The following is a 25,286-nucleotide window of genomic DNA, read 5'->3' on the forward strand; positions in this document are numbered from 1 at the left end:
GTGATTACACTGTGGGATTCTTACAAAACATAATAACAAGGCAATTTCCATTAAATATAACCTGCTTTTAGCATGTGCGTGGAAAAAAAGCACTTTGTTATCAAAGATTTAGATGCATCCTTTTCTATCTTTGTAGCCTTCCATCATTATAGGTAGCTGCTCCTTAAATTCAAAAAGACAGACGAACTTCTCTCTGTTTAGTTCATGGAAAATAGTGGAATCATAGGATATCTCTTCTTTTCCATTTTTTTTTTTTCTACTCACCCAGGGAAGAAATGAAGTCTCTCCAGGAAGCCCTGCAAAACCAGCTTAAAGAGACGTCTGAGAAGGCCGAGAAACACCAGGCGACAGTGAGTGGGTTTTTGTTTCTCCTGAGTCTATTAGCTTGGGGATTGAGAAGTCATTTTTTGCTTCTCTCACTTCACTATGCAAAAATACACCATAAATAATAAAAGTGAAGCCACAATAACAGAAGCTTCAATCATTTAAGAAAGATGAATGTTGTATTTAATTTGGGGGGTCTTCTAGCTCCTACTATTCTCTGTAAGGGATGAACCAAGAGGCATATTAGGTAGGGAACTCGCTCAGGCTAACATTAGTGGTTCATGGATGCTATGGTATTTGCATTGAAAACCAGCTAATCTATGCAGAACCTTCAGCTGTCTCGGACATCTATGGCATAGGAATCACTCCAGAGTAGACCCATACTATCTGCTTAGTCATCAGTCCTACACAATATTTGTAGGGATAGGCTGACAGATTAAGGGGCCAACTGATCCCAGATCTTCCCAAGATGATGTCCTTTTGACCTTCACACTTTCATTCTTTTCACTGATGCTGACCAGAGACAAGAATATGGGCTCCTGAAGCAATGCCAGGATATAGATCATAAGTTCATTTCCCAGACTCACTTTTGTACCATAGAATAAGACTTCTATCATATGAAAGAGAGATAGAGAGCCTGAATCTAGTTTTTAAAATATAATGTATAGTACCATAGAAAATGTGTTTGTTAGAGGTCAGCAGGTTTGAACATATTACTGAGAAGAGAGATTACTATCCAGGGTCTACATTTGGAAGGCTAGAACTGGCCACGAGGCAGAACTAGAGAGGAGACGCCATTATGATTTGTGATTTCAGAGGCCATGCAATGGCGAGACAGCTAAAGACGTTAAGGAAGGACAGTGTGGATAACTGCAGTAGCCTCAAACATAGGTGCTACCCCATATTGTGGTTATCTGTTCCTAAGGTCACGAGGGCAGGTCTGGAGTGGTTTGAAGTGGAGTGTTATTCTTGAGCCAGATGATTGCCATTTGAAAGCATGGACCTGAGAGCACATAACCTATTGTGGACACAGTGAAGAAGACAGGAGGATAGAGAAGGGTATTTCAAGCAGAGTATTGGGGCTAGTCAGAAAAAGGCTGCGCCAGCACTCATTTCTTGAAACAAACTTTCTGAAGCACCAATAAAATAAAACCTCTGTATTAGAAACTAAAAGATTAATGCAGGTATCCATCTTGGTCAATTACTGGAATCCCAGGCTCTATAAATGCTGTAGTGATCCTTTTATTTGCAAAGCTTTTAACAACTTTGATTAGACTGTGAACTTTTGCTTCTGTAACTCAGTTCAGTTTGTCACCCAAGACAGCTGACTCCTAAGGGCAGCCTTTCTTGTAATGATGGTCTGCTCTGCTGTGGGCAGGATTGTTTTCTGTTAAGGATTTCTCGTTATCTCTTTCTTCTTTCTAGATAACACAAACCATGAAAACACTCAGGGATTTTATGTAGGATGTTCTAATGCTTGTCTATCTGGACACCAAATGTTTTATAAAAGAACAGACAAGTCTTTAGCACCTGTCTAGTCATCCCTTCCCTCAATATATGACCTACACTCTTAGATGGATCTGTCTGAAATTTTATCTCTGCTTTGACCAGACTTCATTTGAATTTGTCTTGTGAAATTTAATCTGATAAAAAGTATGTCTTTTCTCAAGACATACTCTATTCACTATTTTCTCAAACCCTTGTAATAAAGCCATATTGTTTTATTGATTCTTTCCTAAGAAGTTATAATTCACAGGAGGAAAATTCCTTGCTTGCTGGTAGACAGAACAACCGAGGCATATACCAGAATGATTCCCACACTTCATGCAAACAGAGATCTGAGAACACTGTCATTCTTGAAAGAGCACAGGCCAAAGACAGAACATCCAATTGTAGAACTGCCATAGATAGAGATATGACCCCTGTGTTCTGCCCCACACGTTCTCATTGCCTTTCTCATGGCTATCCCTTGAAGCCTTAGCACTCCTGTCCCTACCCTCCTAAGCTTGCACCCGTTTTTGAGAACTGACTTAGCATGCTATTCTGGAACTAATTCATAGTGGACCATCTATTCTGTAGACTTGATCAGGCTCTACCAGTTTGCTTACTTATCCAAGTAAGACAGTGTACCACATTAAAACAAAAAGGCTTATGTTAAAGGGGTAATTATATCTGGCATTATAGGCTACAGTAGACAGGAAAGTGATATTCTGTCCTTCCCTCTCTACCCACCATTTTAATTTCATATTCATATATGATCATTTCATTTTCCTCAGGTGCTCTTATTGACTGCTTGGGATACTTATAAAGCTGCTCATTAGGTAATTATTATTCTGTGCACATATGGTACTAAGCAGAGTGTATAAGAAATTGTATCTAACTTGAAAATTATAAGCTATCATCACTATTACTGCCTTCTAATGTCACAACAAGCATTATCAAGGATGATATAGGATCTGACAAGGAAAAATTCATATAATGTGGTCTATTTTTTTAATTTATTTATTTACATTGTATTCCAATTGCAGCTTTTCCTTCCTTCTTCCCTTCCCTCCCCCATTCTCCAGTCCTCCCTTTTTCCTCAAGAAAGGGAACTGAGACTATACTCCAACCAAGGTACATTTAAGAATATAACCTAGAACCCCTGCTCAGATGTAGCCCACAGCAGCTCAGTATCCAATTGGGTTCCCTAGTAAACGGAACAGCGACTGTCTTGACATGAACTCAGTGGTTAGCTCTTTGACCACCACCTTCCACCCCCGAGGGAGGAGCAGCCTTGCCAGGACACAGAGGAGGACATTACAGCCAGTCCTGATGAGACCTGATAAGCTAGGGTCAGATGGAAGGGGAGGAGGACCTCCCCTATCAGTGGACTTGGAGAGAGGCATGGGAGGAGATGGGGGGAGGGGCACTGGGAGGAAATGACGGAGGGGGCTACATCTGGGATGCAAAGCGAATAAAATGTAATTAATGTAAAAAAAATAAACATTTAATTTAAAAAGTTGAGAAAAAAGGAACTTCCCATGGGTATCAAACTGCCTTGGCATATCAAGTTGCAGCGGCAGTAGGAGAATATTCTCCATTGTGGCTAGACAAGGCGCACCAGTTAGAGGGAAGGGATCCAAAGGCAGGCAACAGAGTCAGAGACAGCCCTGCTCTTGTTGTTAGGAGTTCCCACATGAAGAGCAAGCTACACAACTTTTACCTATGTGCAGAGGGACAATTTGTTTAGATTTTCCAATTTTGTGGGGTACATGTTTTTGAAATAAGACCTAATGATTCATAGGTTTCCTTAGTGTCTGTGATTTTGTCCTCCTTTTCATTTCTAATTTTGTTCATTTGGATATTGTGTCTCTGCCTTTCAGTTAGTTCATATAACTGTTTGTCTATTATGTTGATTTTCTCAAATTAACATGTTGGTTTTGTCAATTCTTTGTATTGATATCTTTGTATTTTTTAAGAGAAATACAGTTTTATTCTTTAAAACATAGAATAATAATGCAAGAAGACAAAATGCTTTATGTTAACAAAAATAGCTTGAAATAATATCTTTTTTATTTTTAATTATACTTTATTTACTTTGTATGCCCCCTCTAGTTCCCTCCCTCCTCCCCTCCCAACCCCTCTCTTTCTTCCCCTTCTTCACACAGTCCCCTCCCCAAGTCCACTGGTAGGGGAGGGTTTCTTTTTCTTCCTTCTGATCCTAGTCTGTTAGATCTCAGAAGTGGCTGCATTGTCTTCTTCTGTGGCCTGGGAAGGCTGCTCCTCCCTCAGGGGGAGGTGACCAAATAGCAGGCCAATCAGTACTCCTAAAGCTTTCAAATGTACTGTTAAGTCACTAGCATAAGAACTCACCAATTTCTTTTTTTTTTCTTTTGCTCATAATGGATGGGAAATTAATTGTTTATTGTTATCATTTATTACAATTTATTCAATTTATATCCCAGTTGTGACCCTTCCCTCATCTCCTCCCACTTCCACCCTCTCTCCTTCTTCTCCTTCTATTGTCCTTCCTTACTCCACTACTAGGGGTGGTCCTCCTCCCTTTCTATTTGACTATAGCCTATAACGCCTCATCAGGACTGGTTGCCTTGTCATCTTCTGTGGTCCGGCAAGGCTGCACCCTCCCCCTTCCAGGAGGTGATCAGATTACCTGTCACTGAGTTCATGCCAGAGAAAGCCCCGCTTTCCTTACTAGGGTACCCACTTGGAGACTGAGTCTACAAACTACATTTGAGCCAGGGTTTTATGTCCTCTTTATACGTGGTCCTTGGTTGGGGTATCAGTTTCTGCAGGGCCCCCGGAGCTAAGGCTTTTTTTTTTTTTTTTTTTTTGGCTCTGTTTGGAGCTCTCTTTTTGGAGCTCCTGTCCCCTCCAGGTCTTTCTATCCCATTTCTTTCATAAAAGTCTTCCCAAAGTTGGCTGAGTCTCAACCTCTGCTTAGGTACCTCAATCAGTAAAGTCTTTCAGAGACTGTCTGTGGTAAGCTCCTGTCCTGTTCCCTTCCACTGTCTATCATTGTCATCAGAACAAAACAACAGCCTACAGATCAGGAAAGGATCTTCACCAAATCTATATCTGACAGAGGGCTAATATCCAGAATACATAAAGAACACAAGAAGTTAAACACCAACACACCAAATAATCTAATTAAAAATTGGGGTACAGTGCTAAACAGAGAATTCTCAATAGAGAAATATGTAATGGCAGAGAAACACTTAAGGTGATGCTCAAAGTCCTTTGTCATCAGGGAAATGCAAATCAAAATGACCCTGAGATTTCACCTTACACCCATCAGAAAGGCCAAGATCCAAAACTCAAGTGAAAATGCATGCTGGAGAGAATGTGAAGAAAGGGTAACCCTCCTCCATTGCTGGTGAGAATGTAAACTTGTACAACCACTTTGGAAATCAATATGGCACTTTGTCAGACAATTAGGAGTAGTGTTAGCTCAAGATCCAGCTATACCACTCCTAGGCATATATCCAAAATAAGCTCAAGTATACAACAAGAACATTTGCTCAACCATGTTCATAGTACCTTTTTCATAATAGCTAGAAATAGGAAACAACCTAGATGTCCCTCAATGGAGGAATGGATAGAGAAATAGTGGTAGATTTACACAATGGAATACTACTCAGCAATTAAAAACCAGGAAGTCACGAAATTTGCAGGCAAATGGTGGGAACTAGAAATGATCATCTTGAGTGAGGTAATCCAGAAAGGACACAGGCATATACTCACTTGTAAGTGGTTAGTAGACATATAATATAGGATAAACATACTAAAATATATACACCTAAAGAAGCTAAACAACGCCCTGTGTCCAGGTGTTTTGGCCCTGTTGTTCTCCTTGTGGAGTTCTTGTCTTCTCCAGGTCTATTTCCCTCTTCTTCCATAAGGATTCTGGCACTCTGCCCAAAGTTTGACTATGAGTCTCACTATCTCTTTCCATACTCTGGGGAGGAGAGTCTTTCAGAAGTGCTCTTTGAAAGTCTCCTGTCCTGTTTCTTTTCTTCTCCTACTTCCCATGTCTATCCATTTTGTACTTCTGAATGAGGATTAAGCATCTTCCCTAGGGTCCTCCTTGTTGTTTGCTTCTTTAGGGCTATAGATTTAAAAAGTTCATCCTATATTATATAGCTAATAGCCACTTATAAGTCAGTGTATATCATTTGTATCTTTCTGCTTCTGGGTTACCTCACTCAGGATCATCTTTTCTAGTTCAACAACAAAGCCAAAATACCTGGGCCTAGGGGTGTCTGCAGAGACCAATACTTCAATAAGGAACATTCATGGAGAGAACCTAGACACCCTGTTTATTGGCTGCTCAGTTTCCAAGTGGGTTCCCTAATAAGGGGTACGAGGCTGTCTCTCAGATGAACTCAGTGGAAGGCTCTCTGATCACCTCCCTCTGAAGGGTGCAGCCTTGCCAGACCACAGAGGAAGATGATGCAGTCAGCCCTGCTGAAACCTGAAAGGCTAGGGTCAGACAGAAAGTAAGGAGGTCCTCTTCTATCAGGGGACTAGGGAAAAGACATAGCAAGAGAATAAGGAGGGTGAGTAGGACAGGGAGAAGACAAGGGAGGGGGCTGCAGTAGTAATAAATTGTATAAGTTTATACAATTTGTTGTATAAATTGTAATAAATAAATATATAAATAAAATTAAATTAAAAAAAAGAAACTAGACAAAAAAGACCCTAGGGAAGATGCCCAATCCTCAACAATTTCTTAAAGAAAGCAATTAGTTCTATGAACTTTCCTTAGAACTGTTTTTATTGTATCCCATCAGTTTGGGTATGCTGTACATTCATTTTTATTAAACTCTAGAAAGTCTTTATTTCTTTATTCCTTCCTCTACTCAGTGGTCGTTGAGTAGGGAATTGTTCAGTTTCCATGAGTTTGTATGCTTTCTGTTGTTTCTGTTGTTGCTGGAGTCCAGCTTTAGTCCGTGGTGGTCTGATAAGATATACAGGGTTATTGTTATTTTCCTGTATATATTTAGAATTGCTTTATAACTAAGTGCATTGTCAATTTTGGAGAATGTTCCATGAAGTACTCAGAAGAAGGTATATTGTTTGTGTTTGGTAAAATGTGCCATCGATGTCTGTTAGGTTCATTTGATTTATAATATCTGCTAGTTTCATTATTGTCTGTTTAGTTTCTATTGAGAGACTTGTCCATTGTTAAGAGTGGGGTGCAATGTGTGATTCAAGTTTTAGCAATGTTTCTTTTATGAAAGTGGCTACACTTGCATTTGGGACACAGTCCAATTTGAGATATCAGGTTGGTATACTTTTTTTTTTTTTTTGGATGAGTATGAAGTATTCTTCCCCATCTTTTTTGATTTATTTTGGTTGAAAGGCATTTTTTATTAGATAGTAGAATGGTTATTCTAGCTTGCTTTGTGTCTGTTTGCTTAGAAAATCTTTTCCCAGCCCTTTACTCTGAGGTAATGTCTATCTATCTTTGATGCTAAGGTGTGTTTCTGTTATGCAGCAAAATGATGGATCGTGTTTTCACGTCCATTCTGATAGCTTGTATAAAAACTACATTTTTTTTTAATTTGGATGAGTTAATTGTCATCTCAGAGACTTTGTGCAGCTTCTCCTGAATGGCTATGCTTCTGAACTCCATGAACTTAACTCCACTGAACTGCACAAACTCAGCTGAACTCAACTGCACTCAAGTGAACGGCACCGAACTGTTTGTACTGTACTGTACTCAACTCTACTGCCTTCTCTACTGTACTGTCTTCTCTAATGAACTCTCTACTATATTACTCTTCTGTATTGTCTTCACTGCTCTCTATCCTATTCTACTATATTGTCTTCTCTAATCTCTCTCTACTGTACCCTACTCTCCTGTTCTCAACTTTACTGTACTGCTCTCAAGTACCTTGTCCTTCCTGTCTTTCCTTGTGAGAGTTGCTTGCATTTTATCTTTGACTCATTCTGTCACATATTTCTCTGATTTTTCACTTTGTTTGCCCCCCAATTAGATGTCATTTTCAAACATGGTTTCTTCCTTCCAACAACTAAATTTACCTTCATTGTTTGGGATTAAATGTGCGTGTGTACTAAGGGCATGTCTATATTCCAGCCAGATGGATTAAAGGTGTGTCATTTCAGCTGAATCTCACACAAACCTAAAAGGTCTTTGGATGTGATACTTTGACTGAGCAGCCATGTCTCTGTATTTAAGTTCTTCTACTAGCCTGTGTTTTTAATTGGGACATTGTATTCATTGATGTTGAGAAATATTAAAGACCAGTGGATGTTATTTCCTGTTATTTTGGTGTGTATGTGTGTTTGTGTGAGTGTGTGCATGCCTGCTTTACTTCTTTTGGCATTGCTGATGTAGAATTATTTATTTCTGTTGTTTTCTTGGGTGTGGTTAAGCTCTGTATGTTGGACTTTTCCTTCTAGTATCTTCTGTAGGGCTGGATTTGTTTAAATTTGGTTTTGTCATAGAAAATCTTGTTCCCTTTCTCCACGGTGATTGAAAGATTTTCTAGATAAGTTACTCTGGGTTAGTATCTATACTGTCTTAGAGACTACAAGACATCAATCCAATCCCTTCTGCCTCTTAGCATCTCTATTGTGAAGTCAGTATAATTTTGATAGGTCTGCCTTTATATGTTACTTGCTTTTATCTCTTGAGGGTTTCAATATTCTTTGTTCTGTACGTTTGTTTTGATTATTTTGTGGTGGGAGGATTTTCTTTTCTGGTTGAGTCTATTGGCTATTCTGAAAGCTTCTAATGTGTTTATAAGCATCTCTTTTTATAGGTTAGGGAAATTTTCTTCTGTGATTTTGTTGAAAATATTTTCTGGACCTTTGAGATATTAATCCTCTCCACAGTCCATTCCCATTATTGTTATGTTTGGTCTTTTCATAGTGTCTCAGATTTCCTGGGTGTTTTGTGTCAGAAATTTTTTAGATTTAACACTTTCTTTGACCAGTGTCTTAATATCTTCTATACTTGAGATTCTCTCTTCCATTTCTTATAATCTGTTGGTGATGCTTGTATCTCTAGTTTCTGGTTTTTTGGGGTGTTTTTGTTTTTTATGTAGGTTTTCTATCACCATGATTTCCTTTGTTTGTGTTTTCCTTATTGCTTATGTTTCTATTTTCAGGTCCTGAACAAATTTATTCATTTCTTTCACCTCTTTGGTTGTATTCTCCTGTATTTCTTTAAGGGATTTGTTCATTTTCTCTTTAAAGGCCTCTGTCACCTTCATAAGGCTGAATTTAATGCCATCCTCTTGAGTTTCAGCTGTGTTAGGATATCCACGGTTTGCTGTAGCAAGAAAACTGGACTCTGGTGGTAGCATATTACCATGGCTGTTGTTGACAGTGTTCTTATCCTGGCTTTTAGCCATCTGGGTTGTGTGGTTATTGTGGTTTTAGATGCTGGTTTCTGAGTTTATCTTTGTTGGTTTGGTTGTTGTTCTTGTTTATTTGTTTTGTTTGTTTGTTTTTGTTTTGTTTTTTAATGTTTTGTCTCTTGGTTTCTGTTTCCTCTGTCTTCTGGCCTAAGTGGCATGGGGTTCTGGTGACTAGTGAGTCTTCATGTCTAGTAGGATTTCTCTTTTGATGTTTTTTGTTTGTTTGTTTGTTTTTGTTTTTGTTTTTTGTGCCCTGGATGGCCTCTGAGGTTTTGGGTCCTAACTTTACCTCTGTGATTCCTAGTTCCAGTATGGCTTGGGGTCTCTCATGACAGTGGGAAAGCAGGAAAGTTTTAGGCAAAAGCAGGTGAAGTTTTAGGCTCCAAAATGTAGTCCAGTGGGTAGGGTGTAGTTTATGACTGCTGTGTGTGTTTTAAGGGGACATGGCTGAGAAGGGCATGAAAAAGAGTCTTACCTGGTTGTCCCTGGTGCCAGCAGACCTCCAAGAAAGCAGGCAGAGTCATGGGGCAGTAAATGGAGCACAGGTCTGGGTGCATTTACCACTATTCTATGTGCTATCAGGTCAGTTTCTAGGGTGGGAGGTGGCTCAGAGAAAGCAGACAGAGTTGTGGGGCAGAAAATTCAGTGCAGGGTTCGGGTGCAGTTTCATGTAGTGTAGTCTTAATCATTATACTGTTCTAATGTTTCAACTCTAAGTCATTACTAATCAAAACCATTTAGTTACACTATCTAAATACTATATATGGATTTCCAGCAGCTGCTCTTACATGCTGACAATGAGCTGTATGAGGTTGATCTGAGGTTCTGAGTCACAAAGGCTCTTCTTATAGCAGTGAGCTAAATTACCTAACAGTGATCTCTGACTGAGCATTTCAAACTTCAGTGTCATTAATACTTACAAGGCAATTCAATTTTGGTAATGTGTCATATTTTCTTACCTTCATTCAAGTTCTTCCTGTTATTTACTATAACTGCCTTAAATGTTTTAAAAGTTACATATCTTCTTATATTTATATTTACTTAGGTATATACCAAAGTGTATGTGGACACATGATGACATTTTAGAATGATCATGTGTTGGGAAGCAAAAGATTATATTATAGCATAAAATATATGTCCCTTCAGCATCGTATTTGTTGGAATAGTATTTAAAAAGCATTTTCAACATAAACTGTGAAGTAATTCAATTGAAATTGCTAGAATTAAGACAATGGGATGATGTAAAGAAGTCCATGTCGTTTGATTAATTCTTACATTGAAGTTAAAAAATGTGCATATCCATTCCCCAATGTAATGGCAAAATCATAAAATACATGCATTACTAAAAGAGCAGCTCACAGAATAAAGCAATGATTCCAACTGACCAACTTCAAAGAAAGCCTAGGTACAAAAAAAGAAAGGATTCCTTTGGTTTTCTTTGATCTTCCCTGCAAAGAGATAAGAAGGAGATGAAAGGAAAATGATGGGGATAACAGCGAGTATAATTCAACAGCTCCCAGTTCAGACATCAGACTCCCAGAGAAGGAACTCTTTATGCAAGTAAATTTCCATGAGAAATGGCTGTATGGGACATCCTGGGACAGTGGAGTCATCAGATCCCTACGTGAGCTGTGGTATGAATATTGTGTATGTTATTTTCACTCATGTAACAACAAAACTAGAAATGGAGTACCAAATGTAGGGGAAAAAGCAAGCAAGCTTCCAAACTAGCCAAAACGCTAATGTGTTAGAAACCACAGCGAATAAGAATAGTTTAACTATTTTATCACAGAATCTAAAACTGGGACAAGGGAAAATTAAAAGAATTTACACATAAATATGTTAAATTTAAAAATTAAAAATATTACTACTTTAATGAGCAAATTTGAAAAGTGAATACAAAATAGCATAGAGAAAGATAATTGGCAAAATACTAACATTTTTCTAAACAAAAATAGTTCACAGAAAAAAGATGTGACTAGCAATAGTTTTGAAAACCCAGGAAAAACTGAAATTATCATATACTACCTTGCCCTAAGCAGTACAGTTTCACACACACAACTTCAAAACTCAAAGATCTATAGACAGTAGCAATGCAGAGCAAATGGGCAAATAGTTTAAAAACATGCTCAATAGTGCAAGCTATTTTGAGGAGTAGGGTAGAGAAGATAGGGGAAAGAGAGGGGGAAGGCGGGATCAGGAGGAGAGGAGGGAGGGGATTCAATTGGATGTAAGTGAATAAAAATATGTAAAAAATTGTCAATAATTTTTTCTGAACAGATGAAAATATGTTATATATTACAGAAATAAACAAAATGTGTTAATACATAAGTGATTATATATATTCAAGAATATTAATACTACATTGAAAGTTTCTAATTTATTATGACAGCATAATTCACTTACAATGTATAAACAATTTTTAATTTTAAAATATATAGACCATATTTTTCAGTATCATTAATATAAATGAGAACACAACTAAAAATAATTGCTTCAAAAAAGGTTTGTAATAAAGAGATTTCTTTAAATATGTTTGGTAATAAAAAAAACTAATAACAATTCATTAAGTTACTGTAAATGGTAAACAAATAATGACAACAGAATTTTCCTGCATGTATTGTACAAAGCCAGATAAAGGCAGGAGGGAGGGAGTGGAGAGTGGTGAAAAGCAATTGTCTCCATGAACATTGTTACATTTACATTAAACAAAATGCTCTCAAACTTACCAAATCAGCAGATTTTTAAAAAGTTTATTTGTGGTGGAAGAGGTGATTTTATAGAAAGGAATTCAAGGATGGTTCAGATTTTAACATTCATAATGGAAGCATACTGTACCAACAGCATGAAGAGCAGAAGCATGATTAACAGATGCCCGAGACACAGTTGATAAAATGTAAAGTCACTTCATGAGAAAATCTGACAAACTGAGAAAAAGAGGACTATGTCATAACATAAAGGTCACTTACAGAATCTAACAGCTAATATTATACGTAATACAGAAAGGCTACAAGCTTTCTGACTTGGAACAAGAAAAGTGCTCATTTTCACGACTTATTACTTAACATGGTACAGGAAGTCTTCAGCAGAGCAATTAGGCGAGAAAAAGGAAAAGATAAAACATCCAAATAGAAAAGCAAAATTCAAATAGTCACTTTTGCAAATGTCAGGATCAAATATACCAACCCCCCAAAAAATCTTTACCAGAAAGCCCTTTTAAGTCATGTTTGAGGGTACAAAACTCACATGCAAGTATGAATAGTGTTCTCATGTCCTTATAGGAAATTAGCTAGCATGGATATCAATTTAGTAAAGCTTTACAATAGCTACAGCTATCCAGGAATACATTTAACAATAGAGAGGAGATACACCTACCATAAGCATCATAGAAAAACATTAGTTAGATATATCAAAGACACAGAAAAATAAGGAAATGCCTCCTATGTTCATGGAAGAAAGGCTACACATTGTGAAACTTTTTCACTGCCCAAGGAGAACTGCAGATTCAGCAAGATCTCAGCCAAAATGCCTACTACATAAATGCCTATGATAATCTTCAAAGATCTATCAAAAAAATCTCAAAATTTATACAGAAACAGAAAATTCCCGAAGTAGCCAAACTTACTAGATAATACAAACAAAACAAAACAAAACAATATAAAATATAGCAGATGGGCACCTTAGGCCTCATATGGGTCATCAGGTAAGGTAAGCAGAGACTGTATCTGACATGGACTTTCCTGCCAGCTTTTGATCACTTCCCCCTGGCAGGGCTGCCTTACCAGGCCATGGGGAAAGAGGACAAGCTCAATCCTAATGCACCTTGAAAAGCTGGGGTAGATGGGATGGGGTAGGGCTCCCCTTTTCTGAGGAATAGGGGAAAGGGGAGGACGGAAGGGTTAGCCTGGGAGGCAAGGTGGAATGTAAAGTGAATAATAAATAAATAAAGATAGTCAAAGCCAGAAAAAATCAAACAATAAAACAAGCAAAAACCAACCCATGATCCTCCTGCCTCTGCCTCCTTCAGCATAATCAAAATATATTGTATGGAATATGATATAAACCATATTCAAAATATATTGTATGTAAAAAAAAATCTATTTTCAGTAAAAGAAAAAACAACAATAAAAAAACCGGAGGTATTATCATATCTTAGTTTAGACTATTCTCTTATGAGTTACATTAAAATAGTATGACACTGATATAAATCTAGATGCAATGGAATAGAATAAATACAACTGCTCACATGTTTGTATCACAAATGTACTTTTGCTGGAAATGTAAATCATTTCATACATACGTAAACCATGGAGAGGTTCCTTAAAAAAAAAAAGTAGAGTTAGTATATATGATCCAGAAATCCTGTTACTGAGAATATGTATTATTAGTTACTTTTCTTATTGATGTTTCACCATGTCTGATAAAAGCACTTTAAGGAAAGGGGGAACTTCGATTAGCAGTTGATGTAATACATCCATTATGGCACTGAGAGTTGGAGAAACTTGAGATGTGCTAACAGGATCGTGATGAACCCATTCACGTTGTATCCACACTCAGGAAGTAAAGACATTATTGCTGGTTCTCAGCTTGCCAGGTTGGCTTCTTTTCATTTTCACTGAAAATAGATTTTTTTTAGTATAATATATTTAATTATGGTTCTCCCTTCCCAGCTCCACCCAGTTCCCGCCCACATCCCCACCCTCCCAAATCTATCCCCTCTCTTTCTCTCCCATTAGGATACAAAGAGGCATCCAAAATTAAGAAAAATAGAATTAGACAAATTTAAAAAAACAAACAGAAGAAAAAGAGCCACAGATAAAGCTCAAGAAACACATAGATGCAGAGATGCACACATTTGCACATGCAGAAATCTCATAAAAACACAAAAGGAAAAATCATAATATATGCACAAAGAACGCGTAAGGTTAAAAATAAAGCATTATGAGACAACAAACCTCCAAAAATGCCAATGCATTTATTTTAGTTTGCCCATCTCCTGATGGGCGTGGGCCCTGGCCTTAACAGTGGTTTGAATACACAGGGAGACTCTTGCAGAGAACTAATCTTTCATTTGTAAATGGTTATCAATTGGAGACAGCTGGGTTAAGGATGTGGGCTTATGTCCACCTCTCTAGTCAATGGGACCCCATCTGGCCCTGAGTGTGGTGTCACTGTGAGTTTACATTTTCATCGGTCCTTCTGTCATTAGGAAACCTCATTTCCTTGGTGTCCTCCACCTCTTCTGATTCTTATGCTTTCTGCCTCCTCCACAGGTTTCTCTGAACCCTGATTGGTAAGGGGCAATTGTTGAAGACATCCCATTTTGATGGTCTCTCACTCTCTATGCCTTGTCTAGAAGTGGGTCTCTGTATTCATTTGCATCTACCACAGCTGGAAACTTCTCTAAAGATGGCTGAGGAAGACACTGATCTGAGTATAGTAGAATGTTAGTGGAAGTCATTTCATTCCTATGTTCTTTTAGCACTCAGGTCCCTGGCCTATCTAGTTTTAGTTTCTTGGCCACCTGAGCAGTGTCGAGCATGGGTTCACCTAATGAAGTGGACCTTGAATTCAATCAGATAGTGGTTGGTTAGTCCCAAAGGCTTTGTGCCACCATTTATTTCACTACCACATCTTGGAGGGAGGTCATCATTGTAGAGTGGGGTAGCTTGGCCTTGAGGTAGATTCAGGTCTTCCTGAGAAACGGCTACAATGATTTCGATAATGGCTATGCAAGTTTGCACTCCCACCAGGAATGTGCATCCCTTACTCCAAACCCTTCACACCAGTAGCTGTCATTTGTTTTTTTGTTTTTATCTTGGCCATTGATCTTACATCCACTGGTGCAAGATAAAAGCTAAAAGTAATTTTGATTTTCATTTCCCTGATGACTAAGGAGTTGAACATTTTTTCAAGTACTTCTCACACATTTGTGTTTTATTTCTTCAGTTTATTGGGTGGTTCAAACCACATTCAGTTTGGGTCATCTCTCCTCAATAACATGTCTCTGGAAACTCCCTCAGAGATGAGCTTACAGTACAGGTGTTTCCCATTGATAATCCACTTGAGATAAAGAAAAGTTACATTTTTTTATAGTGATCTTGATTGAATTTTTAATTGTGCCCTTTTTAGTCAAATGAAAATTTGACATTTCTAACCCCCCCCAAAAAAAAGTGTTTTAGTAACTGAAGTTTTTTCTTAGTCCTAATTAAAATTTCTGTGAAACACAATAATAAATTTGTTTATTAAACTATATAATATGAAAGAAAATACACTTCTGAAAATTTGTGTTATTTGAGCAGTAGATCTACCTTTATATAATCATGTTGCAACACAGTTTTTATGAAGACATGAAGATTGCTTTTCATCTCTGCATGCATGTTGCATTGGGAGATGATTCAGGTTTGGGTTTACCCAGCCAAAGCCTGGTTGCCAGCAGGGATGACAAACTAGCAGGCATGACCATGATAATTAAAGATATTAATGGTGTTTGGATGCATTTCCTGACTCCTGTTAATTTTTATGGTTTAACTTGTCTGGGAAGAGACATAAACCTAAAGCAAGACTTGTCTCGAAGCTTTTGTTCCCATCAAACATAAAGAAGCACTATTCTTCCAAGATTTGCTCACAGAACGTACTTGGTATTTTTGTCTCTGAAGGCCATTATTGAAGTAAATACTAGGAGTGCTTATTTCTGCAGGGAAGTTGAATCCTGCTGGGATTCTAAGCCAGTGATCTCAAAATGCTAATATTTTAAGTGTTCTGAATATATTTGAGTTTCATATCCTCAAGATTCTATGTCTGTGTGGAGTATATAAAGAATTATAGGCAGTGGAGTCGTTCAGAGGCCATCTATGCTAGGCTCCTGCCTGTTTTCTGTCTGTCTTCTCCTGCTTCTGATCTATCACACCTACCTTTCTGAATAAAGACTAATCATCTTCCCTCGGGTCTGCCTTCTTGTTTAGCTTTTCAGTTATACAGATTTTAGTTTATCCTATACTACATGTCTAATAATCACTTATGAGTGAGTATATACCATGTGTGTCTTTCTGTTTCTGGGTTACTTCACTCAAGATGATAGTTTCTAGGTCCCACCATTTGCCTGCAAATTTCATGATGTCCTTGTTTTTAATAGCTGGGTAGTATTCCATTGTGTAACTGTACCATGATTACTGTATCTATCCCTCCATTGAGGAACATCTAAGTTGTTCCCAGCTTCTGGCTATTAGTAAATAGAGCTGCTACAAACATGGTTGAGCAAATGTCCTTGTTGTGTAGTTGAGCATATTTTGGATATATGCATAAGAGTGGTATAGCTGGATCTTGAGGTAAGCACTATCCTAATTTTCGAAGAAAGTGCCAGATTGATTTCCAAAATGGTTTTACAAGTTTACATTCACACCAGCAATGGAAGAGGCTTCCCTTTTCTACACATCCTCTTCAGCATGTGTTGTCACTTGAGACTATACTGATCAAGGAATCAAAGCACAGGCTGAGACTCATAGCCAAACTTTAGTCAGAATGCATAGAATTTTATGAAAGAAGGGGGAGACAGAAAGACCTGGAGGGGACAGGAGTTCCAAAAGGAGACCAACAGAGCCCAAACAATAACTGGGTCCTGGGGGTCCTGCAGAGACTAATACCCCAACCAAGGACCGTGTGTGGAAAGGACCTAAAGTCTATGTAGCCTATAGACTCAGTCTCCAAGTGGGTTCCCTAGTTAGGGGAGCAGGGGCTGTCTCTGACAAGAACTCAGTGGCAGGCTCTCTGATCACCTCCCACTGAGGAGGAGAGGTGTGCAGCCTTGCCAGGCCATAGAGGAAGACAATGCAGCCAGTTGTGATAAGACCTGATAGGCTACGGTCAAATAGAAGGGGAGGAGGTCCTCCCCTATTAGTGGACTAGGGGAGAAACTTAGGGGGAGAAGAAGAAGAGAGGGTAGGATTGGGAGGAGATGAGGATGGGGGCCATAGCCAGGCTACAAAGTGAATAAATTTTAATAAATAATAATAATTAATAAAAATGCAAAAAATAAAATTAAAAAAGAATTACAGGCAGGATCTATTTCAGTATATTCCTAATAAATGTGAATTTTAATATATCAACATATGTGGGCCTGGCATCAGTAAAGAAAATTATGTATAAAACTAAGATTGCTATTTCATGATTTAAAGTTTTTATTATCAACAAAGTACTAATATAGAAAAGTTATGAAATCTTCCATCAATAGGCATGTCATAGTTCTGCAGACATAGAAGTTAAAGTATCATCATGCCCTTTTAGGTAATTTTTTTGTTTTACCATTGGTCTTGAATTCTCTACCTAATAGACAATGAATGTGATTAATGGTATTTCCTTAACATTAACATCCCTCTAGTTCAATTTTACCTTGATAATTAATGGCCATAGCAATAAACATGGTAGTTCTTCTTCATTTCCTGCTTTATATACGCCATCACTTTCAAATGGTTTAGCTTGAGTTTTCAGTAACAAATGGAGCTATGTTCATGCATTCAGGGCACATACAGGTAATGTAGGTTCCAGCAGCCCTTTATGGAAAACAAATATCAGTACTCAGGTGCCGTGAAACTTCATTTCATCTCTCTGAAACCTGCTCTTCTTACTAATCATGTGAGCACATTTGACTCACCACGTGCTAAATGGTGGTCAATAACATCTTTCATCTGCCTGAGATACACAGCAAGTGGCTCTCTCTTGGAGCCTTAGCTGAAATACCATGGAAAAGACGGAAGATGCCACTATATTTTCGAGTCAATATTTGTTTGTTTGTGTGTTTTGTTTTGTTTTGTTTTGCTGTGTTGTGGATTTCTCGTACACACTACCTGGGAAATATGATAACAGAAGCCACCACGAAAGGATGGATGTAGAAGATAAAGATCAATGTTGGCAGCCTTGTTCTTTTTTTCGTAGGAACCCAAATTATTTAACCAACTGTATTTGGAGTTATATCAATTATAGTAATCTTCATTACCTTGGTTAAGTTTTTTAGCAGTAACCAAAACTTGATTAATTTCACAATTAATTTTAAAACTGATGTACATTAATTGGTATTAAATAAAGTAAACATGAATAAATTTCACTAATATAAAAATTATGTTTTTGAGAATTACACAACTTTTATACAATGAACACTTTTCATAATAATATATAATGAACAAATTGAACAAAGATCAAGAAAATTAAAGGCTTTGGTTAATGAAAACTTTAATCCTTTCTTTTCAATATTTACATTAAAACCATAATAACTTTTGTATACCTCAAAGTAATGCAAAATAGAAAACATAGTAATATATTGAGAATGTGTATCCATAATATTTTATTTGTTTTCAGATTAATTTTTTGAAGACTGAAGTGGAAAGAAAGAGCAAAATGATCCGAGACTTACAGAATGAGGTAATTTTCATGTTACAAAAAAATTGTACATTAATCAAAGAATACACAGAAAAATATCACATAGGAATCTACCAGAAGTTCGGAGAATTTTAATTCTGAGTTGAGCTTCAGTTACATACTAACGGAGAGGAAAAATGATGCTAAGAGTTCCTACCTCATAGCTGCAATGAGCTCAGGAAATAGAAAGGATTTCATTTAGTTGATTTTATATTTCAGGATAATTGAAAACTACCTCTAGGTTTGAATATTAAAGCTGATTTTTATGTTCTCATTCTCTACATGCAGAGAAGATCCTGTTAAAGATTATCATCATGATGTTTTGAATGATAAGAATGATGAGAAATGATACATGTGGATATTTTCTTTTTAAACAAGCAGGTTTAAGCTTCTTAAAAGGAGTCTTTGAGTTAAGCAGTCAACAAGAGATCTAAATGCCAATGAACACTGCTATAGAGTAAACCCTAGTAAATTAAATGAAAGCCCGTTTCAGTTCGACTTTGTATAGATGTGGCTGTAAATCTCTCAAAGGTAATCATTCCATTTTCTTGCCTCAGTAAACATAGTGCTGTGGAGGGGTGAGGGAGTGCTTCAGGTCACAGTCCCTAATGGATTCCCACACTGTGTGTAGACAAATAGGTTGTAAGTTTTGCCTCACGCATTACCTGAATGTAAGATGTGATTGGGATATTTTAATAACATTTCTTCACGATATTCTAACTTTAACGTTATTCCTGGTCCCTTGCCTCCCCTGGGTTGGCTTCCGAACAGCCCACTATTATGCATAATTTGCACTTAGCATTTAAAGCATACTATGAATCATCCACATACATCCCTAGAGCTACTGGGGAAAGTTCCAGTGACCAAGCAACTCAGTGTGGCAGAACTTAGTTTCCTCAAAGATCTGGAGGCAACATGTCAGAAATGAAATCAGTGTAGCTCTGGCAGGTCTGCCTGAAGGTTTGGGACATAATCCTTCCCTGTTCTCTCCTAGCATTTGCTGCCTCTCTGCCTTCCACAACATTGTCTGACTTGGTATAGTAGCAGTCCAGTTCTTGCTTGTGTTTTCATGGGGGCTAGCCTCTGTGTCTATGCTCTTTATATACCATACCCTTTGAGTATAAAAATGCATTGTTTAGCTTTAATACCCACTCTACTCTGTTATGACATTGATTTGTTACAATTACATGTGCAAAAATCCTACTTCTAAATTAGTTTACATTTTGAGTTTACAAGTGGATGTGAATACAGGATTTGTAGTCTTCAAACCATTTTACTTGACTTAGTATTTTGGTATTTCTTGATAAAAGAAGCTTAGCAAGTTTTAATAGGTAAGGATCAGAAATATTATTGACTGTAAGTCTAGGTATCTTTGGAAAGAAACAGGAATTTGAAATTAGGGCTGTTCACCAACCACCAGAAAATAATGCTTTACTTCTTATAGGTAAAATGATTTCTAGTTATTCAATCATGTGAAAAAGTGGTATTTCTGATGGTTTGTTGTTGTTGGGTGAAAATAAAGCAAGTAACCAAACTAGAAAAGAATTTGTTTTACTCTCTGAATCAAGACTGGAAGTATCCAATGTAAGAGGCTCTTCAGTAAAGGCATGTGATTTAAATGGTCAATGTGTAATACACAGAAAAATAAATCTGAAAACTGTCTCTATCACATACAGCTACAGCAAAGACCTTACCATTCAATAAGGGTATAGTATTTTGACTTGGCAGAGGTAAAGAGAGGATGTTCTTTCTCTCAGGGGAGTTTATGGTTTGCCTTAGACACCTCGTTGTGAGCAACTAATTCCGCTATGTAAATTATTACTGAAAATGATGAGATACTCACATTTGCGCACTCTTAGAATGCGAGTATCTCATCCTCTATTCTGTATTCACAGACATCATCCATACCCTTGTGTGTTCCTCTACAAAGCAAACAAAAGTCCCAGCCATCCTATTCACATCCCCACCACATAAACATGGAAGAATGAGTATTTTCTTGTCGTGTTCTAACAGAAATCTCCAAGATTTTACATTTCTGACATGCCTGCAGCAATCAGTATAGCCAGAAAAATGGATAGTTTAGTTAGTCGTGTCTTATTCACATTTTTGTCCTTAGGTTGTGTAGGGTTCATTCAACCTAAACCAAATAGATTTCCCTTGATAAAAGAGGGTTCATTATAGAAGATAACAGAGTTATAAGAAGAAAATGTATCTAGAAAAACATTGACACCTCTGTTACTGCCTGACTTTAAAATTCCTTTCCATGGTAAACTCCCGACCACAGAAAGTAACTCATACTTTAGTAATTTGTGATCTCCAGTCAAGCAGAATATACTGAAGCACTGTGTTCTAGTTAGTATTGCTTCCTCATTTAGAATTCCCCTTCATTCTAAATACGTTATGAGTCTGTACTCTTCCTGTTTCTTTCATATATTTGTAATCTCTACTTCAATGGTGGCGGAGAACATCTTCTGACATAACACTAGACAATCACCTCCACCTTTGTTTTTTAAAAGGATGGAGAGCTGCTCTCACTTTAATCTCCTAAGTTCCATTACTCCCTCGCACTTGTACTCTTTTCTGTTACCCTTCTCCCCAGCTCTGTGCATCCCAGAACCAGCGCCATCCCTGCTAAAAGGACCCATGCATGTAGCTTTTGTGTCTCAGCTTGTCATGGTTTTACCCTCTTAATGGAACCTCAGTTACTCAAGCACACAGACTAAATATGGCAGAGTTAAGAGGTTACAAATTAATAGAGATTTAAGAAAATGAAATTTATGAAAATGTCCATTCCAGAAAATCTAAGAAGCTAAAAGGAATGCTTCATACATAACAGAGGACAGATGAATAAACTCCATCTGTGAAACATTAGAGAAAGAAGGTAAAAGATTACAAATACACAAATAACACTCAGAGCACCTGTAATGAAAACTCAGTGTCCCAAAGAGGTCATTATTTAAATATCATAAAAATTATTTTTTACTATACCTAAATAAAAATCCATGAAGCCCCAATTTAAGACAACGTGTAGCCTCATAAAATTCATGCATAACAGAAAGCCTTGCATCTCACTTTTTGACTCTCCATAGTAATTAATGTTTCTGGGTATTATTATGTAGCCATTGATCTACTTGGTCATTCTCATTCTCTACTTTTCAATGGTAAATGGAACATTGTGTAAAATCTACCTATTAATATATCTTACTGTAGTGCATTTATATTAAAAACACAAACATTGATTGGTTTTAAACTACAAAAGTAAAGACTAATTTTTCATCATTATATCCTCCATGCGTTTTCTGGACCATGTTAAACATTTGATAACTCTTTGTTGAGTAATAATAAATATTCCTTAACTAGACTGTATTTTTCATAATTTGAGAGGAATGGGCTACTTTCAATAGCTCATAATAATAAAATTATGAAATTATGAGGACTATTTTTCATGGTTTCCATATGCATATATATTATATACATATAAGTAAATAAATAGTAAATTCTATAAAATAAATAATAAATTTCAAATATATAGAGTAACTCAGAATCATGAATATTCAGAGAAGTATGCATATTTATCAGTGCTGCTAAATTTTACTCCTGTCTTCTGCTTATAGCAAAGAGAGGCAGATCTTATATTCAGTTAGAGATATACTTCATTGAAAAGGCAAAAAATAGATAAATAAATAACAGAAAATAAAAATGAAGAAAGAGAAGAAAGGAGAAAATAAAGAGGAAAACATAAAGAAGGAAAAAAAAAAGCTTGATGTGGGTTGAGAATCAAGAAATTGAATTCCTCTGACGATTTATTTTTAATTGTGTGTGGTCTGTGTAGGGGGGTAAGTATGTAGGTATGTGCATGTGTGTGTATGTGTGTGTGTGTTTGTACATGTGGGGGGGTTATGTGGGGGTTGTGAAATCTGTCTCCATGACTAAGAAAAGCCACTAAGGCCAAACGTGTGTCAGGGATGTCCCTGCATGGAAGCTCAGAGAGGCTATTGTGTAAAGCTGTGAAAGTGAAGCCTGGATATTGTTGATTACCACATGATGTTGGATATGCCAGAGTCATGAGATACCTGCCCAGGAAGGCAGCTGACAGAGTGTAGACCCAGCCCAAGAGAAAGAAGCGTGTTGCAGTCAGTGAAGCTGAAAGGAGTTGGAAATCTAAAGAGCATTTTGATATCAGACATAGTGATACAGAGACTGGAGTTTGCCCAGCTATTTTCAGTCTTGCTTTGGTCCAGGGTTTCTTTACTATTCTCCCTTTCCTCACTTTTGAAATGATAGTGTACATTCTGTGCCACTGTATGTTGGAAGTATATGATCTGCTTTTTGATTTTGATTTTGCCAGGGGTTACAGTTGAGATTGCCTTGAATGTCAGAAAAGGCTTTGAACTTTGTACTTTTAAACGGGGACTTTTGAAGATGGACTGAACACATTTCTGCATTAAAATATGGTTACTAGCCCGTGAAGCTCCATGAGTGAAATATAGTGTTTTTTGTTGTTGTTGTTGTTGTTGTTGGGTTTTGTTTTTTGTTTTTTGTTTTTTATTTTAATTTTTCTTTTTCTTTTTAGTTACATTTTGTTAACTCTGTGTCCCAGCTGTATCCCGCTCCCTTATTCCCTCCCCAACCCCACACTCCCTCCCTGGTCTCCTCCCTGTCCCTTTCCAAGTCCACTGATAGGGGAGGACCCCCTCCCCTTTCATTTGACCCTGTTTTATCAGGTATCTTCAGGGCTGGCTGCAAAGTCCTCCTCTGTGGCCTAACAGGACTGCTCCTCCCCTGGGGAGTGGGGGGGGTCAAAAAGCCTGCCCTTGAGATCCTGTTAGAAATAGTCCTTGTTCCCCTTACTTTGGAAAACTACTTGGTTACTGAGCTACCACAGGCCACATCCGAGCAGAAGTTCTATGTTATATCCATAGATGGTCCTTGGTTGACTGACACTCAACCAATATAGTGGTTTTAATGGCCCCTATAGGTTCATATATTTGAAGGCTTGGTCATCAGAGAGTGACACTACCAGAAAGGGATTAGGGGGTATGATATTGTTGTAGTAGGTGTGATGTTGTTGGAGGAGTGTAGGTTTCTGCAGGTGGGCTTTAAGGTTACAAAACTCCACGCCAGGCATGGTGTCACGCTCTCTGTTTGTGCTGCCTGTGGTCTGAATGTAGAACTCTCAGCTACTCCTCCAAAACTGTCTGCATTCATGCTTCCATGTTCCCACCATGATGATGATGAACTAAGTCTCTGAAACCGCAAGTAAGTCCCCATTAAATCCTCTCCTTTATAAGAGTTGCCATGGTCATGGTGTATCTTCACAGCAATAGAACACTGACTGAGACACAAATTTTAGTTACTTCATAAGTAGCAGCAGAAAATCAGTAGGTAGGGATGGGTTTGACATAACAACCAAGCTGTTGTTAGCATGAATAATTTAAGTGTGCTGTATGGGGCTGGTATCTGATGCTTCCTGGGGAGTCTACTCCAATTCACTCCAGGTAGACAGGACGAGAACTGGGCAAAGAAATGATTCTATTCAAATCCAGCTTGTAGAATCAATGATTATTTCTAGGTTGTTTACATGACCAGAAGGGTGGAGATGTTCATAAGAGAAATTGTGACTCAGGCAGAATCATCATTCCACAAGCCCAATTTAACATCAGTAAGGACTCACAACAGCCAGGATTCCGTGTCCAATTTAGGCAAAGCTCCACTGAGTTTTCCTCTTCTTAGGGAATCACAGCCTGTATGCTGCACACAAGATCATGGCATAGAACTTATACTTTCCAGTTGAGATTTCTATGACCTTCCTGAATCTCCTGACCCTTCTTTTCCTTGGTAATTCAGTGTAGAAAAAAAAGAAAAAAAAGAGCCACAAAACAATGGCAGATTCTGTGTACTCATTAATTGTGAGACTGAGCTGAAATGTTAGCAAGCATACCATATCTTCAGGACAAAACTTAAAGATTTTGGTACAATACCCGTGCATTTGTCACAGTTCTCCCTAGCCTTGGGCACAAAACTATATGTGGAGGAAATAAGAAAAATGATTCCCCAAGCCCTGTCTGAATTACTTGCCTAGTGTGCAGGGCTGGGGTGGGGGACTAACAAAGCCAGAAAACTATCACAGTAGTAGAATGATGTGGAATAAGGTTCGCATGCTTTATTCCTTGACCACACGCAAAACAATGCTGAACAGTGAATTTGTTCATGACTTGTGATAAAATACCCAAGTGGTCAACACTCCTTTATTTCTCCTTGTTATTCAGAGTTCAGAGCCACAGCTCATGATTCAGTGTGATGCAGTCAGGGAGAATCTTCCGGGCTCAGTCTTCCTACCCTGCTTTGTAAATGTTTCCAATCTTTGAGCTCTGCCAGACACTGAAACACTCTTTCTGTTCCCTGATGTTCCTTTCCTTTCCCTCCTTCTGTCAGAATAGTTTTAATTTGATCATAATTTGGTCTGTTAACAGGGTAAATATAGATTTATGTCAACCTCAGAGAAATTTAAACATGTTTTGACATCTAAACTATTTTATTGTTATGTTTGATAGTTATAATACACAGACACACACACAGAGACACACAGGCTTATAGACACAAACACACGCAATGGATGAAACAAGTTTCTTTACCAGTTCCTGGCCTCTGAGGAGCAAA

General features: G+C 37.7%; 1 protein-coding gene across 2 annotated transcripts in view; it reads left to right on the plus strand.

The window, feature by feature from the left end:
• Window positions 1–25,286, plus strand: part of Luzp2 (leucine zipper protein 2) — a 432,038-nt gene that overhangs the window by 208,492 nt on the left and 198,260 nt on the right. For both annotated transcript variants that reach the window (XM_060367228.1, XM_060367227.1), the window contains exons 4-5: window positions 269–350; window positions 18,567–18,629. In XM_060367228.1, coding sequence (XP_060223211.1) covers window positions 269–350; window positions 18,567–18,629 — 145 coding nt within the window. The remainder of the gene's footprint in view (window positions 1–268; window positions 351–18,566; window positions 18,630–25,286) is intronic.

This window comes from Meriones unguiculatus, chromosome 14 (assembly GCF_030254825.1).
Source record: "Meriones unguiculatus strain TT.TT164.6M chromosome 14, Bangor_MerUng_6.1, whole genome shotgun sequence".
Taxonomy (NCBI): domain Eukaryota; kingdom Metazoa; phylum Chordata; class Mammalia; order Rodentia; family Muridae; genus Meriones; species Meriones unguiculatus.